General features: G+C 41.5%; 1 protein-coding gene across 1 annotated transcript in view; it reads right to left on the bottom strand.

Moving 5' to 3' along the window:
• Nucleotides 1–358: 358 nt before the first annotated feature.
• Nucleotides 359–14052, bottom strand: part of ankrd50 (ankyrin repeat domain 50) — a 40701-nt gene continuing 27007 nt past the window's right edge. The window contains exons 4-5 of the mRNA XM_037077392.1: nucleotides 2412–5956; nucleotides 359–2116 (exon numbers count right to left, since the gene is read on the bottom strand). Coding sequence (XP_036933287.1) covers nucleotides 2415–5956 — 3542 coding nt within the window. The 3' untranslated portion in view covers nucleotides 359–2116; nucleotides 2412–2414. The remainder of the gene's footprint in view (nucleotides 2117–2411; nucleotides 5957–14052) is intronic.

Here is a 14052-nt window from a genome sequence, read left to right as displayed (position 1 = left end):
GGTTTTGCAGCTTTTCCATAATGAAACATAGAGCCTGACCGATCCTCAACTCTTTTGGGCCAGTTCCAACAACGAAATTTGGAGGTAACAAATCCTGATAATGAAATATCGGCTGACACACACGTTTTTAGCAAATGTGGTTAACAAATGCTAATGATAAAGATATGTAAAAGAACATTTTCATATCGGCACATATTGGGCAATGTATAGGCCAATAATGACATATCTGTGATAGGCCACTATCGGCCAACCGACATCATAAAACAACACTTCCATAACATTATTGTTCTGCATTCCTCATTTCTGTGCATTTTGTTGAAATCGTGAAAAAAACATGTGCGACATTTGTTTTTCAGCAGTAAAGCAAATATGTTTATTAAGCACTTTAATATACATCAGAAAATTCCACTTCATATAATACAGGAATTCTTTTTAAATGAAAGTTGAATGTACATGGGAAGCTATTTACAATCCAGTCACTGACGGTCAAATCAAAGATGACAGACAAAACACAGTCAAGACAAACAAGATAACTGCTTAATAAGACCATACAGTATGTTTTGCAACACTGCTTCTAGACCCGATCCTGCCTTGAATCCTTCCATTGACCCTTCATGGCATACCTTTGAGCTACTGTAGTACTGGAGAGATGAGAGCTTTCACTAGGGCTTATTAGTGTTTGTGCATGCGATCCCGCTTCTTGGCGAAAAAAAAAATACTCACTGTTGACAATATGAAAAGCCTGCAAAAATATGACACAGTCTGTAAACGCTAACACAGCTCCATAGAGTTCATGAGAAACAGATGTTTCAGTTCCCTCAGCGTCACAGTCGAGCACCTACTCCCCTCCATCTCCTGCGGGGTTAAGTCCTGTTAAACTGATTTCAGCTTCTCACGGGGAGAAGGCGGGACAGAGTTATGTTGTTTCAACTTTGGCTTTACAACTCTGCATGTCAAACAATATCATTCACAGCTATGAGTTGTCTTAATGGCTGAACCCTTTTGAGCCGTTTTTTAGTGTCATGCCCCTGAAAAATCCAGCAAGAATAACTGGAAATTAACCACATGACAGGAAGGAAACAAAGCTTGGATTTTGTTTCTTGCATTGCAGTAGGTTGTACATGTCACTAGACAGACAAATGCATTTCTCAGAATGTCTGCTTTCACTTGAAATCACTGCATTTAGCACCAAACTTCTGCTGACGGTACACACTGGGTTGTTTAAATATTTTTTACGCGCACACAAAATAATAACACACAAGCAACTGATAAATCCCATAGGGACAAAATTATCATTTTTTTAAGTTTTCAATGAACCCCCCCCTCTTTCTCAGATATTTGTAATAATAAACAGACGCACAAAACTGACAAAATTGAAAGTCCAAAATAACTGCAGGCAACTTCTGAACACAGCACCATGGTAGAGCGTAATGCAACACAAAATGCAGCAAAAGTGGCTTTTTTTCCAAAAATAAATATGCTTGTATATACTCATGAAGTAAATTGCCATAGCTATTAACATATTACGCACAACATAGGTTTAGCACACTGACCAAGGTTAACACAGATTATTTGGGGTCTCTAGAGAGGCTGACTATCAATGCGCTTAAATTCATACCATGGCATCAGTTACTGTTATGTCCTGTGATTTGTGACAATGTACTCAGTGGCACATTGCTGTCAGTGTGAAAAGGTAGACAGAACAAACAAAATATAAAATAATAATAATAAAAAAAAGCATTGGTACGTTTCACTCAAACAATTACTGATAAAACATGGATGGGATACAAAGTGAATAGAACAAATGCATGTCTGTCATTTTACTCTTTTAAAAGTGCATACACTGTTTATTAAATAGCATTACATTAAATTAAAATGATAGTTTGCATGAATACATGAAGAAGGCTGTAACAGATGTAGGCACATCGATGTATCAGTTCACGTAAGCCTTAGGCAGCAATCAACAATCATCCCTAGGTATATTTTGAGGTCTCCCACTGATGAAACCAAAAATCTTTTTTTTCTTTTTTTTTCTTCTTTTTTTTTTACACAGATGAAAACAGTTGCTTTGGCACATTCCCTCCAATGTCTGCACGACAAATGGCATTCAAGACATCTGAAACAGTACAGTAATGACTTGGGTTAATGTTTTGTCTGGGAGGAAAAAATCTGCCTATCCAGATTGAGACATTCTTCATGCAAGTCTGATTAAATCCAACTAATGGTGGTTGTGTTGAGTGCAATCCAGTTTCAACTAAAAGTCAGCTATTGGCCGCTGTAAATGAACAGACAATCCAAAGTCTTGTCTATGTGCTGTCGCTCTGACCTTGATTTCAACTTTGAGACAAATGCTTGATGTGTTTGAACAAGAGCACATATTGGAGGATTTTTTTTTTTAAAGTATCTCTTACCAGCTATAATGGAGTCTCCTTTTTGTAGTTAAACCCAGGGTCTGATCCTTCAATCTGCAGTTTGAGGGCTTGTTTAAGGCTTAGCTCGGTTTCCCCTATGGGATAGTTCTCTAGAACATCCTGGTGGCCTCTGTTCTGTACAGTCCGAGGAACCGATACTCTACTCAGGAAAACCTGATTACCCTGGAGATGATAGTTGGGGTTGGTCATGATGCCATTCCTCTTCTTCTCAGAACAGCTCTGCTGCTGGATAAAGAATGGATCTTGGCTTTGGCCCCTTTCTGACCGAATTGAACCACCAATCATGATCTTGCAATGGGGATCCTTCACTGCAATGTTCGCTACTGATTTATTGAGAGCAATCCTCTTATCAAACTGAGTCATCTCGTACTCCAGAACCTGACCATGGGTTGATCCACTGTTCTTGCCTTTTTTCTTGTCTCCCAGTGCTCCTTTACTATTTGATGTCCCATTTCCAGCCTTACTTCCCTTTGTTGACTTGAGACTGGGTTTCAACTGAGACCAGTCAAAGTCATTGGATGGAGATGATGGCTGCTGACCAATGGACTTATTCGTAGAGGAAGGGGACACGATCGACTGCCTGCTCCGGCTGCGAGGCAGTGAATGCTGCTGGATTTGTTCTGTGAATGTCAGTCCATGAAAACTGTCGATTGGCACAGTCTGTGCTGTGGCTGTCGATGATGTAGTTCTCAAGGAGGAGTTCTTTGAACTCTTGAGCGAATTATTTGATAAGGAGGATTTCTGTCTATCTACTGTGGAATCAGGAGATTCTGATGGCGAACTGAAAGCATGGACAGGTCCGTTGGGTAGACCACGTCCAGACGACTGCATGTCTCCTGCCCCTGTGCTGCCAGAACTACTTGATTTAATGGTGAGGGATTGCATTTTACCAGTCACGGCCAGTGGGGTTTTTTCTTCCATGGTGTGTACTGGGGAGGGATTGCAGCCATTTAGAGTTGAGGCCCCATACTTTTCCAGAAGTTTTATGATCATTGAATGGCCACCTTTTGCTGCCACCCTCATTGCTGTGCGTCCAAACTGATCAGCGTGGTTGGGGTCAGCGCCGTTTTCAAGAAGTATTTGCACAACATCAATGTGACCTTCTTGGGCAGCGATGCCTAGTGCTGTTGCTCCCTGGTTGCATGTATGATCCACATGTGTGCCATTTTCTATCAAAAACTGCACAACCTTTGTGTGTCCTTGCCATGCAGCAGACTGGAGGGCAGATCGCTTCTCATTGTCACAGGCGTTCACATCAGCATGATAGTTAATCAGAAGCCGCACCATTTCAACATGCCCTTGCCAGCAGGATACGTGGAGGGCTGTTCTGCCCTCAGTGTCACAAGCTTCCACGTTTGCTCCATTTTCGAGGAAATACTCTGTCATCGCCAGCTGATTTTCAAGTGCCAATATGTAGAGCGTTGGGCGTCCATCTGCATCTTTGTAATCTATATCAGCACAGTGGCTCAGCAGCAGTTCAACAATGTCCCTGTGGCCTTCTAGAGCAGCCACCCTGAGAGCATTCCTTCCATCATATCCCCTCTCATCGATGCATGATTTGTTTTCCAGAAGAATGTGTACACAGTCATAGTGTCCCTCTTGTGCAGCTAATATCAGCGGTATTCTACCATCATTGTCAACCTCTGTACAACGAGCACCTTGCTCAATAAGGGCATCGCACACTTGGCGGTGGCCCTCGAAAGAAGCCATGTGTAGCGGGGTCCAGCCTGCATCATCCCTGTGATTCTCATCCAGACCTCTGTCCAGCAGAGTTCTGACCACCTCCACATTACCCTGAGCAGATGCTATGCTCAACACAGTCCTTCCCTCACTGTCGATGCTATCAACAGCAGCCCCCCAGAAAAGTAATGTGTTGACAACTGAGGCATGGCCCATTGATGCAGCAGCAAGAAGAGGAGTGCGGCCATTGTTGTCTGTGTGATCCACATCGGCTCCACCTTCCAAAAGCAGATCGACAACATCGACATGTCCTTCATAGCCAGCCACAAGGAGGGGAGTCATGCAGTCTTTATCACAGTGGTCAACCTCTGCTCCTCTGTCAATCAGGAGGCTCACAACAGAAGCATGGCCTTTACTTGCAGGAACACAGAGAGCAGCGACTGAGAGGGCAGTCCTTCCATCCACATCTTCATGATTAACTTCGGCTCCGTGGTCCAAGAGATGCTCAACAATTTCTCTGTGTCCCATGTATGCTGCAGCAATGAGAGCTGTTCTTCCTTCATTGTCTGCCTTGTTGACTTCAGCCCCATGCTGAAGAAGGTTCAACACGATGTCTTCATGGCCTCCCCAAGCAGCAGCTCTCAAAGCAGTTCTGCCATCAGCATCGGCACAGTCCACTCTGGCACCAGCATAAAGCAGAGCAGACACAACCTCTGAATGTCCACCCCATGCTGCAGAGCGCAAGGCTGTCCATCCATCATGGTCTGTGTGGTTTATGTTGGCCTCACAACCAATTAGGCAGTTGACCACTTTGGTATGGCCCTGCCTTGCAGCAAGAGTAAGTGCGGTTTGTCCATGGTTGTCTTCTAGCTCCATGTTTGCCCCTCTAGATATAAGCAGGTTTACCACATCAAGGTTTCCACTGTAAGCTGCGTTGGCAAGCAGAGTTCTCCCACTGGAGTCACACTGGTTGACAGATGCCCCGTTGTCAAGTAGTGTCCGTATTGAGTCCTCTCTTTCAAGGGCCTGTTGTACAATACATGATGCATGGTCATCCTCATTGTTTACATGAGCTCCAGCCTTGACCAGAAGTTGCAGGACCTCCTGCTCTCTTGGTATAGAGGTGGTCAGAGAGTCTTTAGCAGGAGTACCATTCCAAACCATCCAAAGAGCCAGATTAAATGGCTCAATCTGCAGATTGGAACTGACAAGGTGCAGTGCAAATTCCTGCACTTCGAGTGGTTTGAGCTGCTTTGCCCGGCAAGTATAACTCATTGCCAGCATTCGGTGTCCCTCTGCTGCATTGCACAAGTACTTCTGGGTGCAATGCTTAACATCCAGTAGCCACTCTGCAAAACTGTAGTGAAAAAGGATTTTAGTACTCCCAAGGCCATCAACCAACAACTTGGAGAGAATGTCCATCTTTTTCTGAAATTCTTCCATAGTAAGTGTCATGTTTTTGGTCCAGACTGCATGGTACAGTTCCTTGACTGTGAGTGGCCTACAAGTGGCCAGGATTACATTAAGGATGGGCTGGACTTTGGCAAACTGTTTTCTGACAAAAAGTCTCTGGCAGAGCCACAGGTAGAGGCCGTTGAGAGTGCCAGGGATGTCACGGATCTCACGAAGCATTATGAAGTTCTCCACCACGCCATCTAGCACGCGCTCAAGGTAGAGGAAGCAGCCACTGCTTTTTATGTGGAGTTGGTTGAGCATCTCTGCTGTCTCCTTGGTCAGGTGCTGCCTCAAGGCCTCCTCCTGGTCCAGCCTGTGGAGGATGTACTGTTGCACATCCTTGACAATATAGGCCTTGCGCAGATCATCAAGGCTGATTTTGCGGAATCCTGAAAGAAAAGAAATGGACATTAGTAGTGTCTGATTACAAATGGACAAGGAAATCTAAAATCTAACAATAAATTGCAGTGGTTGTAGAAATTATAGCTGTTGATGATGAGAGTTACTTCCCCACAGTACCACTGGAGTCATTATCCTAAGCCTGACCTTGAGATCATACCCACTATTTATCCACTGATCTTGCACCTTTGGATAATTGGGTTAATTAAGCCCACCTTTAATTTCCTAAGGCAAAGGATAATTAACAGTAAAGCCATGTTGTTAAAGAAAAACCTTTCAGAAGAATTGAGAGCACAACCCATAAGGCTGCTGGAAGCAGAAGCATCAGTTCATCCCATAAAGAACTAACGAAAACAAAACCAAAAAAGAAAACCCAAAGAATCAAAACAAAATTATGGCAATTAGCATAGTATATTGTGTGTGATGCAGAAGCATTTAATAATCTAGAGTGTACCTGTGAGGATAAAAACAGAAATAATTTAAGTCAACTAAAACAATGAATCTATTATACCTGTACTGTTGCTTATTCATGTACTGCAGCATACAAAGCATAATCATACTTGAATAAGGAAAAGCACCCATCTTGGCAGAAAACGTATCTGAAAAAAACACATTTAATATCAACTATCACTAAAAACCCTCAGAAAGAAACAATTTCTTTCAATACTGAAACACGTTTGATTGGTCATTCAGCCCATCCATTGACTGGAGAGGTTATTAGACCTTAATCAGCAGGGGGAAATCTATGTTAGAATGTACAAGAATCAAAATGAAGCAGTCCAAGGGAGGCATAATTCCCATGCCTGTAGCCCATTGGTGGTCTGTAAAACATCCCTCCAGTGCTTCACTCATTATCAAGCTACATACTCCCAGCACAGACCTTTAGAAATCCTTCTGAAAAAGAAATGATCACAATGAGTCTTAATGAATGATCTTTAATGGTAATTCCTCTCACAGATGTGTGAAAATGGCTCCAAAATGGCCTGGGCTAATGGGCATTAAGTGAACTTTCCTCCATGTTAAAACAATCTGTGCTTGGTCTCTGCCGGAGGGCAAGAAGAACATTTTTGCATAGTTATATTTACAGTTCCCATGGTTCTCGAGGTTACTGGGACAAGAAAAAAATGTCTCCAGAGGCTCTTAGTATTATTGACATACTGGATTTTACAATGACTAACAGGCCTTTGACTATGAGAAAAACAGCTGCACTCTTCACTTAAAAAGGTCCACTTACATGCCATGGTCTTAACAACATCGACTATTGAAAAAAAGGAAATTAGAGTTTTAATTTTAAGGCATCTCATTATCGACTGTACATTTTATGTATGGACAGGAAGCTGCTCTTTAATGTTTAATAGAAAAGAATCACAATGACTTTCAGCACCAGTACCTTTATTTTTAACAGTTGAGTGTGATTGCTTTGATTATATAACACAACTTTTCCCTGTACATAATATGAATCAGACTCTGTCACCAAGCCTGAGGCAGTGCCCTGTTCATCTGGCTGCTATTGTGTGGGTAGAAAGCCTGTGAAATCTTACTCCACACAGACCCGCTGCTCACCACACCTGGAGGCCAGATAACAAACCTGCTGAGTTTAAGTTCCCATGCAGGTACTGACAGTTTGGACAACAGATCCTGGTAAACAGAAGGAGCAGTACATTTACTTTATCATCTGCTTCTGGGTTTGTTTAAGATAAGCAAACCTCCACCAACTGTGCCTGACAATAATCTTCTTTCACTTTGTCCTTGAGGCCATCGTTGTGTTTCCGACTAATGAAACAGATGACAGTAAGGCATTCATGTCTCAGATACTGACTATGTTTAATTACATCATTTGATAAATGGCGGATTTTGATTGTAATATATCATTTTCAGGTTGGACTTTGTTAAGGGCACAACTTATCTACAATGAAATATTTTATGACAGAGTTTATAACCCCAGGCAAATAGTGGGTAAATTTGGCCTTGTCTGGCATAATCCATGTCTCAGGAAGTCCCAAGTTCCAAAATTGATTTGAAAAGTTAATTTGACCATTGACAAGCAGTCAAACTTGTGCAGCAACTGCATGTAGTAGTTGCTGTGTGTGCATGCTACTGCATGTAGCTTGGCAGCTCCAGGGAAGATTTTGGCTTTAAAAAGGGTGTATCTTTCCAAGACAATTTCGGATTGTGGGGCTTCTCATGTGCCCATCTAAATTGTAGTTGGAGAACGCAGCAACACTGAAGCTCTTTGTGGGCTTCAAAGCTTCACTCAACTTTACATCTGAATGTTTCTTCTTGGGTGAACCATTTATTTTAATAAAAAAAAATAAAATAAAAAAACTCCATATGCTTGTTCTGAATATTCATGTCTGCAAGTAGAACTGAATGTGTGACAAGGATGCAGCTGTGCAAACGATTGAAATTAATTTAACTGTAAAGGATCACTCCCCAGCATTTTAACATATAATAGGCCAGTCATTAGAAAAACCCAATGACCCTAACCCACTTTCAGTCTGCTATTTTTTTCAGTGGCCACAAGCTTGTTTCACCCTCCCTTCAGCCTCTTTTCTTCCCCTGTACCAGCTCCCACTGTAGTCCTGGAGAAGTCACTGACATTTCAGGAGACAGATACATGGTAACATACAGAGTATAGTAAGCAAAAAACACTCAAGCACATCTATCTTTAAGTCCTTAAAACTATTAAAGTTTTTGTGTGTATTCTAAATCTGACTGATCAGTCATTTCAACCGGACCATGGGAAGAACTGTAACATAGTCATCCATTCTTTCAGGTTTATATCAAAAGACACTAAAATATCTCTCGGAATACTCACTGGTCCTCTGGTTCAAACATCAGACATTAAATATCAAGTTTCAGCCTCTTTCAATCAAAGGATTTCTCACTCCCCTTTCTCACTTTCTAGCCTTATGTTTCATGTCAACCTCTTAATATTCGTTTGTTTAGACTGAAGGCCAGACATGCTGGTGCACATGCTTCCTTCCCCTTTTATTGATGTTTCTGAACTCGAATGCACTAATCACAAGGGCCCGAGTCTATACAGGCACATTGTACCAGATTTTTTTTTTCTCTCCACAACTTGGGATTAAAGACAAAAATGCTGATGCTGGCATGATCTCCTGCCTATGTGTTAAACTCTCTGATGCTGTGATGTCACGGATCGGTCCTCCTACTCCTACTGGACCCAGTCCTTCTTTGGACATTCTGGGTTTGCTCCAGATGGGACAGGAAACCCACTAGCTGAGAGAGGGGAAGAGGCCACTGAAGGGGGAAAACAAGGACAAAAAAGACTTGAGGGGACCAAACTATTTTTCACCCGGCTAGTCACTTCAGCAAAGTGTGACACTGTCCTGATGTAAATGCTCTATTCACAAAGGGACTGAGAACAACATTGAGTGTGCGTTACAGCCCTATTTTGGAGATTTTGCTCTATCATGAATATTTTCTAAGGGGAACAAAAGACAAATGCTTCTGTGCTGTAGTTTATGATAAACAGCTTCTTCTACATTCACTGACACACCAATTACGCAGATACAGTGAATAGGAAAGCTGGGGGAGGGAGGAGGAGACAGAAATTTGACTGAAATAAAGCATTTGTCTGGTTGAAAAGGATTTTTGTGCAAGAAGTCAGAAGGCACAAAAAAAGATCTCTTCTTTCACTAGGAAGAAGATGAGCAACAATTTCCACTTTAGTCATCAGCAGACATCACTTCATAAGGCTTGGATGTCAAATGTGAAGTCATGGCATTATTACTGCGCTGCTCCTGCAGATAAAGCACTAAAAACAACCACAGGAGGAAAGAAGTCCAACCTGTATTTGATGACTGTGGTGTAACAGGAACTACTATTAAGTACTACACAAGAATGCAAGAACTTTCATTGGCTACAAATGTTCAAATGCTGTCCAAGAGCCATTTTCTTTCTTTCCAAAAGCAAAAAGTCATGAAGGCCTATGCTTTGTTAATAATTGGGCTATACAAACTGTAGTTTGAGTATTGTGTGTGTTCAGGCTTTTTATGAGTGTGTGTGTAAGAGAGGATGGTCTAGAGTCTGAACAAAAGCGAGTACTAAACAAGCAACAAATGACACATTCATCAGGGTGAGGGATGCAGCTCCCGAGTACAGGCCTCTGAGCCAGCTGCTGCTCGTTACAGAACTGGATACCAGCCACAGGAGACAGAGCCCCGCGTACAAAAGAGGGACTGTTTTCCTTCTAGATTAATTTTTCAGATGACAAACGAGGCAGCGTGTGTGCATGCGTGTTGAGAAATAATAAGTCCAAGCTCATCAAGCGGGATTTCGGCGCGGCAGTGTCTCAGATCCGGCACATTCTTTTGCGAGACACCATCTTGGGTCATCTGATCCATAAAGAAAACAGAAACCCAAGCATCGCTGCCCTCTCCTAAGGCTCTCCAGTAAACCCGCTCAACAAACGTCTGTTCGACAGCTGCAGTGTTCCCGGCTCCAAAAAACACGAGTGCGCCAACCTCCTAAACACAAGTATGTCGATGAGAGTCAGCTCCAGTCTGCAAACAACAGTCCTTTGAAAAGAGTGCTATTTAATCTTTGAAAAACACTGCTGCCTCTCTCGTTTGATTATATACACTCTCTAATTTCTACTCCAACAGACGAATGCGAGACAACACTTTCTACTTTATCTTTCATAAATGTTGATTTTTCACAAGTGAAAAAAGACAAAGCCAGGCACTGAGAAGCTTTGACACTAATGGGGCACTAATTCAACTGTGCAAAGATAACTGTTGCAGGAGAGAATCATTTCAGATTAGCAGCTACATTTCCTGTGTACTGTATATTTCCTGCCATACTAAGCGACCACCAGGCGAGACAGTGAAATGATTAAACAATTAATTCATGTAACGCTGGAGGCAAAGCACATGAAAACACTCCTGCCCCAACACGTCTCTTGCTGAATTTCAAACGGGGTGTGAAAGGGTTTCCAGTCAGACCTGTTGTGGCTGATGAGGTGAGGGGAGGGCCAAACAGGAATACATTTAACACACTGAAGCCGTTCTCAAACAAGTCATATTTAACCCCATCTGCTGGCTTCATCTCTCTGCTACAGCTACACTATTTTGTCATTCCGACAAAGTAGATTTTTACATCAGTGTTTGTCTTCATGGCTTCGTACAGACTTGACAAGAGAGACAGAACAGCTGTGAGTAAAAACAGTTATAATATCCAGGGAGAAAAGTGTTTAATTCTCTCTCACCAGCTGCATCACTGATGGATTTTAAGACTTATTTTGTCGCTGACGCCTTAATTAATGACCACCGTGAGCGTGATGGACTGCTCCCACACGCTGCTAACAGCGAAACTACTTACACGTTTTCACCTCACCTTAAATGCATAATGTTACTGATAGTGAATTCTGTTGCTCGTTTTATGACATCTGAAAGCACACAAGCTTTTAATGACAGGACGATAAGGTGGGACACTTGTTCAGTCATGCAGACAGCAAAAACATGAAGAGACTGTTGGCAAGACTACTTTTGTACGAGTCTTGTTTTAACCTCTTTTGCCATGGTTGCACATTAATAGAAAAACATTTTCTAACACTTTTTGGAGGGAACACATATTTACCACTAGTAGCTGATTAGCATGCAGAATAATGGAATATTGACTCTTTATTAATAATCACAATAAAGCACATATCCATGCCTTATTCTGCATGACCAGATTCTACAACTACTAGGCCATCAACCTCATCAATAACCTCCTAGTTACTGGTCATGATGTTAAGTAAGGAAGATTTTGTACAGACATGCTCCGTTATTATGCTTTGGTCAGTAAGGTGATAGTACCAAAAAATATTCTCAGTTGAACCAGTTTTACACCAAAATTATTGCGACTAGCCAGGTTTTTAAACACGGGATAAATCCAGTAAAAATGGGCAACTGATTCTTTTTTGTGCTTTACATATTAAGAATCATGCAAGCGCCAGAAAAATAGTAGAAAAGCAGCAGCTCATGATCGTCATTAGAATACATCCTAAATGTCATTCAATTTGTTTAAAAAAGTGTTTATCAATATGATTTTCTTTCAAGAGCTGCTGATGGATGTAATTGGAAGTGAGACATTTCATTTCTGTCTTATCTCTGCTGAGAGTTGCACGTGTGCAGTAAAGATCAGGCCGCTGGCAAAGACAGGGAAGCCAGTAACAAGACACCTTGTAATGCCCATGCAGTGCAAAGAATATTAAGATAGTAAATTCATGTACAACAGCTTTCTTATCAATAAGCATTAATTGGGAGATTGAGGGAAAACTCTTTGTTATGACCTAGTGGCTGTAGACTATAGTCATGAAGAAAAATACCTTAATAAGTGCTTTTTAATGACTAATAAGGAGCCAACATGTTACTTATATACATGCTAATTTACCTAATATAAAGCTTTAGCTACTTTTTAGGACTGATCTGATGTAAAAAGATCAACTTTCTTAAATGCCTTGTACCTTTCACTGTATTTCCTGATTTTGCACATAAGAGGCAACTACTGACATGATAAATGCATTACAATAATCACAGAAGAAGGACAAAGATTTAAAACTTTTAATCTCTCTCTCCCTGTATGTTTCACTGCAGCATTTACATTAGCATTCAATTCAGACTTGTGGCATTTTCAAAATGATATGAAAATGTTACCTAATGCGATTGCCATTGTGATTCTTACATAAATGTGACCAGGTTTTTTATTCAGATAATTTCAAAACCAGCTAGATTGACATAGAGGGATGTAGACATGAATGGGGCTGGACAACACAGCTCAGTTTTAGAGGTACAGTCAGATAAAGCTATCAAACAACCTGCACAACGAATAATACATCAGTCATATGAGCATCTCTGCAGAACACACCAGAGACAGGTTTCTAGGATAAAGTATCTACACATGATTTTGAATGACAGGAGCTCATTAAGACGTTGACTACAGACCGAGTGTGCACCTGGTCACATGTGTATGCCTTCACTCACTGCATCCCATAATGGATATCTACACTCAGAGAGTTGTCACTATATATCCCTGAGCTTCTTGCAGCTGCATAGATGACCATCAAATTTTATCCAAGTGAAAAAAATTCCAAAAGAGAAATGAAATAACGGATTGTTATGAAATATACAGATCAAACGGGACCAAAAGTATATAAATACCCTGAACTTCATTCAAACTGTCCATTTACCAATTTCTGCAAATCTGGAATAAGTAGGGCTTCTACAGCCAATGATTCCTTCTTTCATGCCACATCATCTGTTTTTGTTTTTTTTTGCCCTACTTTTTGTATCTTAATAGGTTTGATGATATGTTGCATTCAACCACAGAAATTCCTAATTCAACTAATTTCTTTCTGAAGATACTAGTTTGCAGTCTTCATGGTGGCAGTAAGCTCTTGTGGTGTTCAGTGTCCAGTTCTCTGCCCCACATGGGATCATATTTCCTCAAATCACTGCCTGTGTTTTGTTCCTCATTACACCAGCTGACCTCCCGGTGACCTCATTTACGCCTACCTGCACATGTTTCCAGTCACCTGCACAAGAAACCAGTCAGCCTAGCATGTCAGTCGTGTTTTATTGGCCATCAAGTCAAACAAGCCATTATCTGCTATCAACATGCATTGCCAGGAAGGCCTGGAACCATTTTAGAAAGATTTCTCAGGGAAGTGTCAAGAGAACAGTTCCAGCATGAGGAAAGTTGTGGCAGCTTGCTGTGTGTGGGAACAGGTACTTGCAAAGTCATCCTTGGCATGCAGGTCAAGAGGCAGTGTGGTATAAAAATCCCCCGTCTTTACTTTAAAGGATTTTATCCCTGCAGCAAAACCAGCCAGAAACATGCCAGGAATTCTTCTGCATTTATTCTGACTAAACCTACATTAAGACTTCATTTAAATACCCTTCAATTAAAGCAAAAGCTGACAAGTCGAGCTCTGTAGTAAAGCCTTGAAAAGATTTTAAAAAAAAAAATCTGTCTATAAAAATGTGGCAGGGGCATGTCACATACCAAAGGGCATCACCTCAGGAGGAAAGAGGGCAGTCAGCGCGTCCGCCATGTTCAGAATCGTGTTATTGCAGTG

Source organism: Acanthopagrus latus, chromosome 18, assembly GCF_904848185.1.
Source record: "Acanthopagrus latus isolate v.2019 chromosome 18, fAcaLat1.1, whole genome shotgun sequence".
Lineage (NCBI taxonomy): Eukaryota > Metazoa > Chordata > Actinopteri > Spariformes > Sparidae > Acanthopagrus > Acanthopagrus latus.
This window is presented reverse-complemented; position numbering and strand designations above follow the sequence as displayed.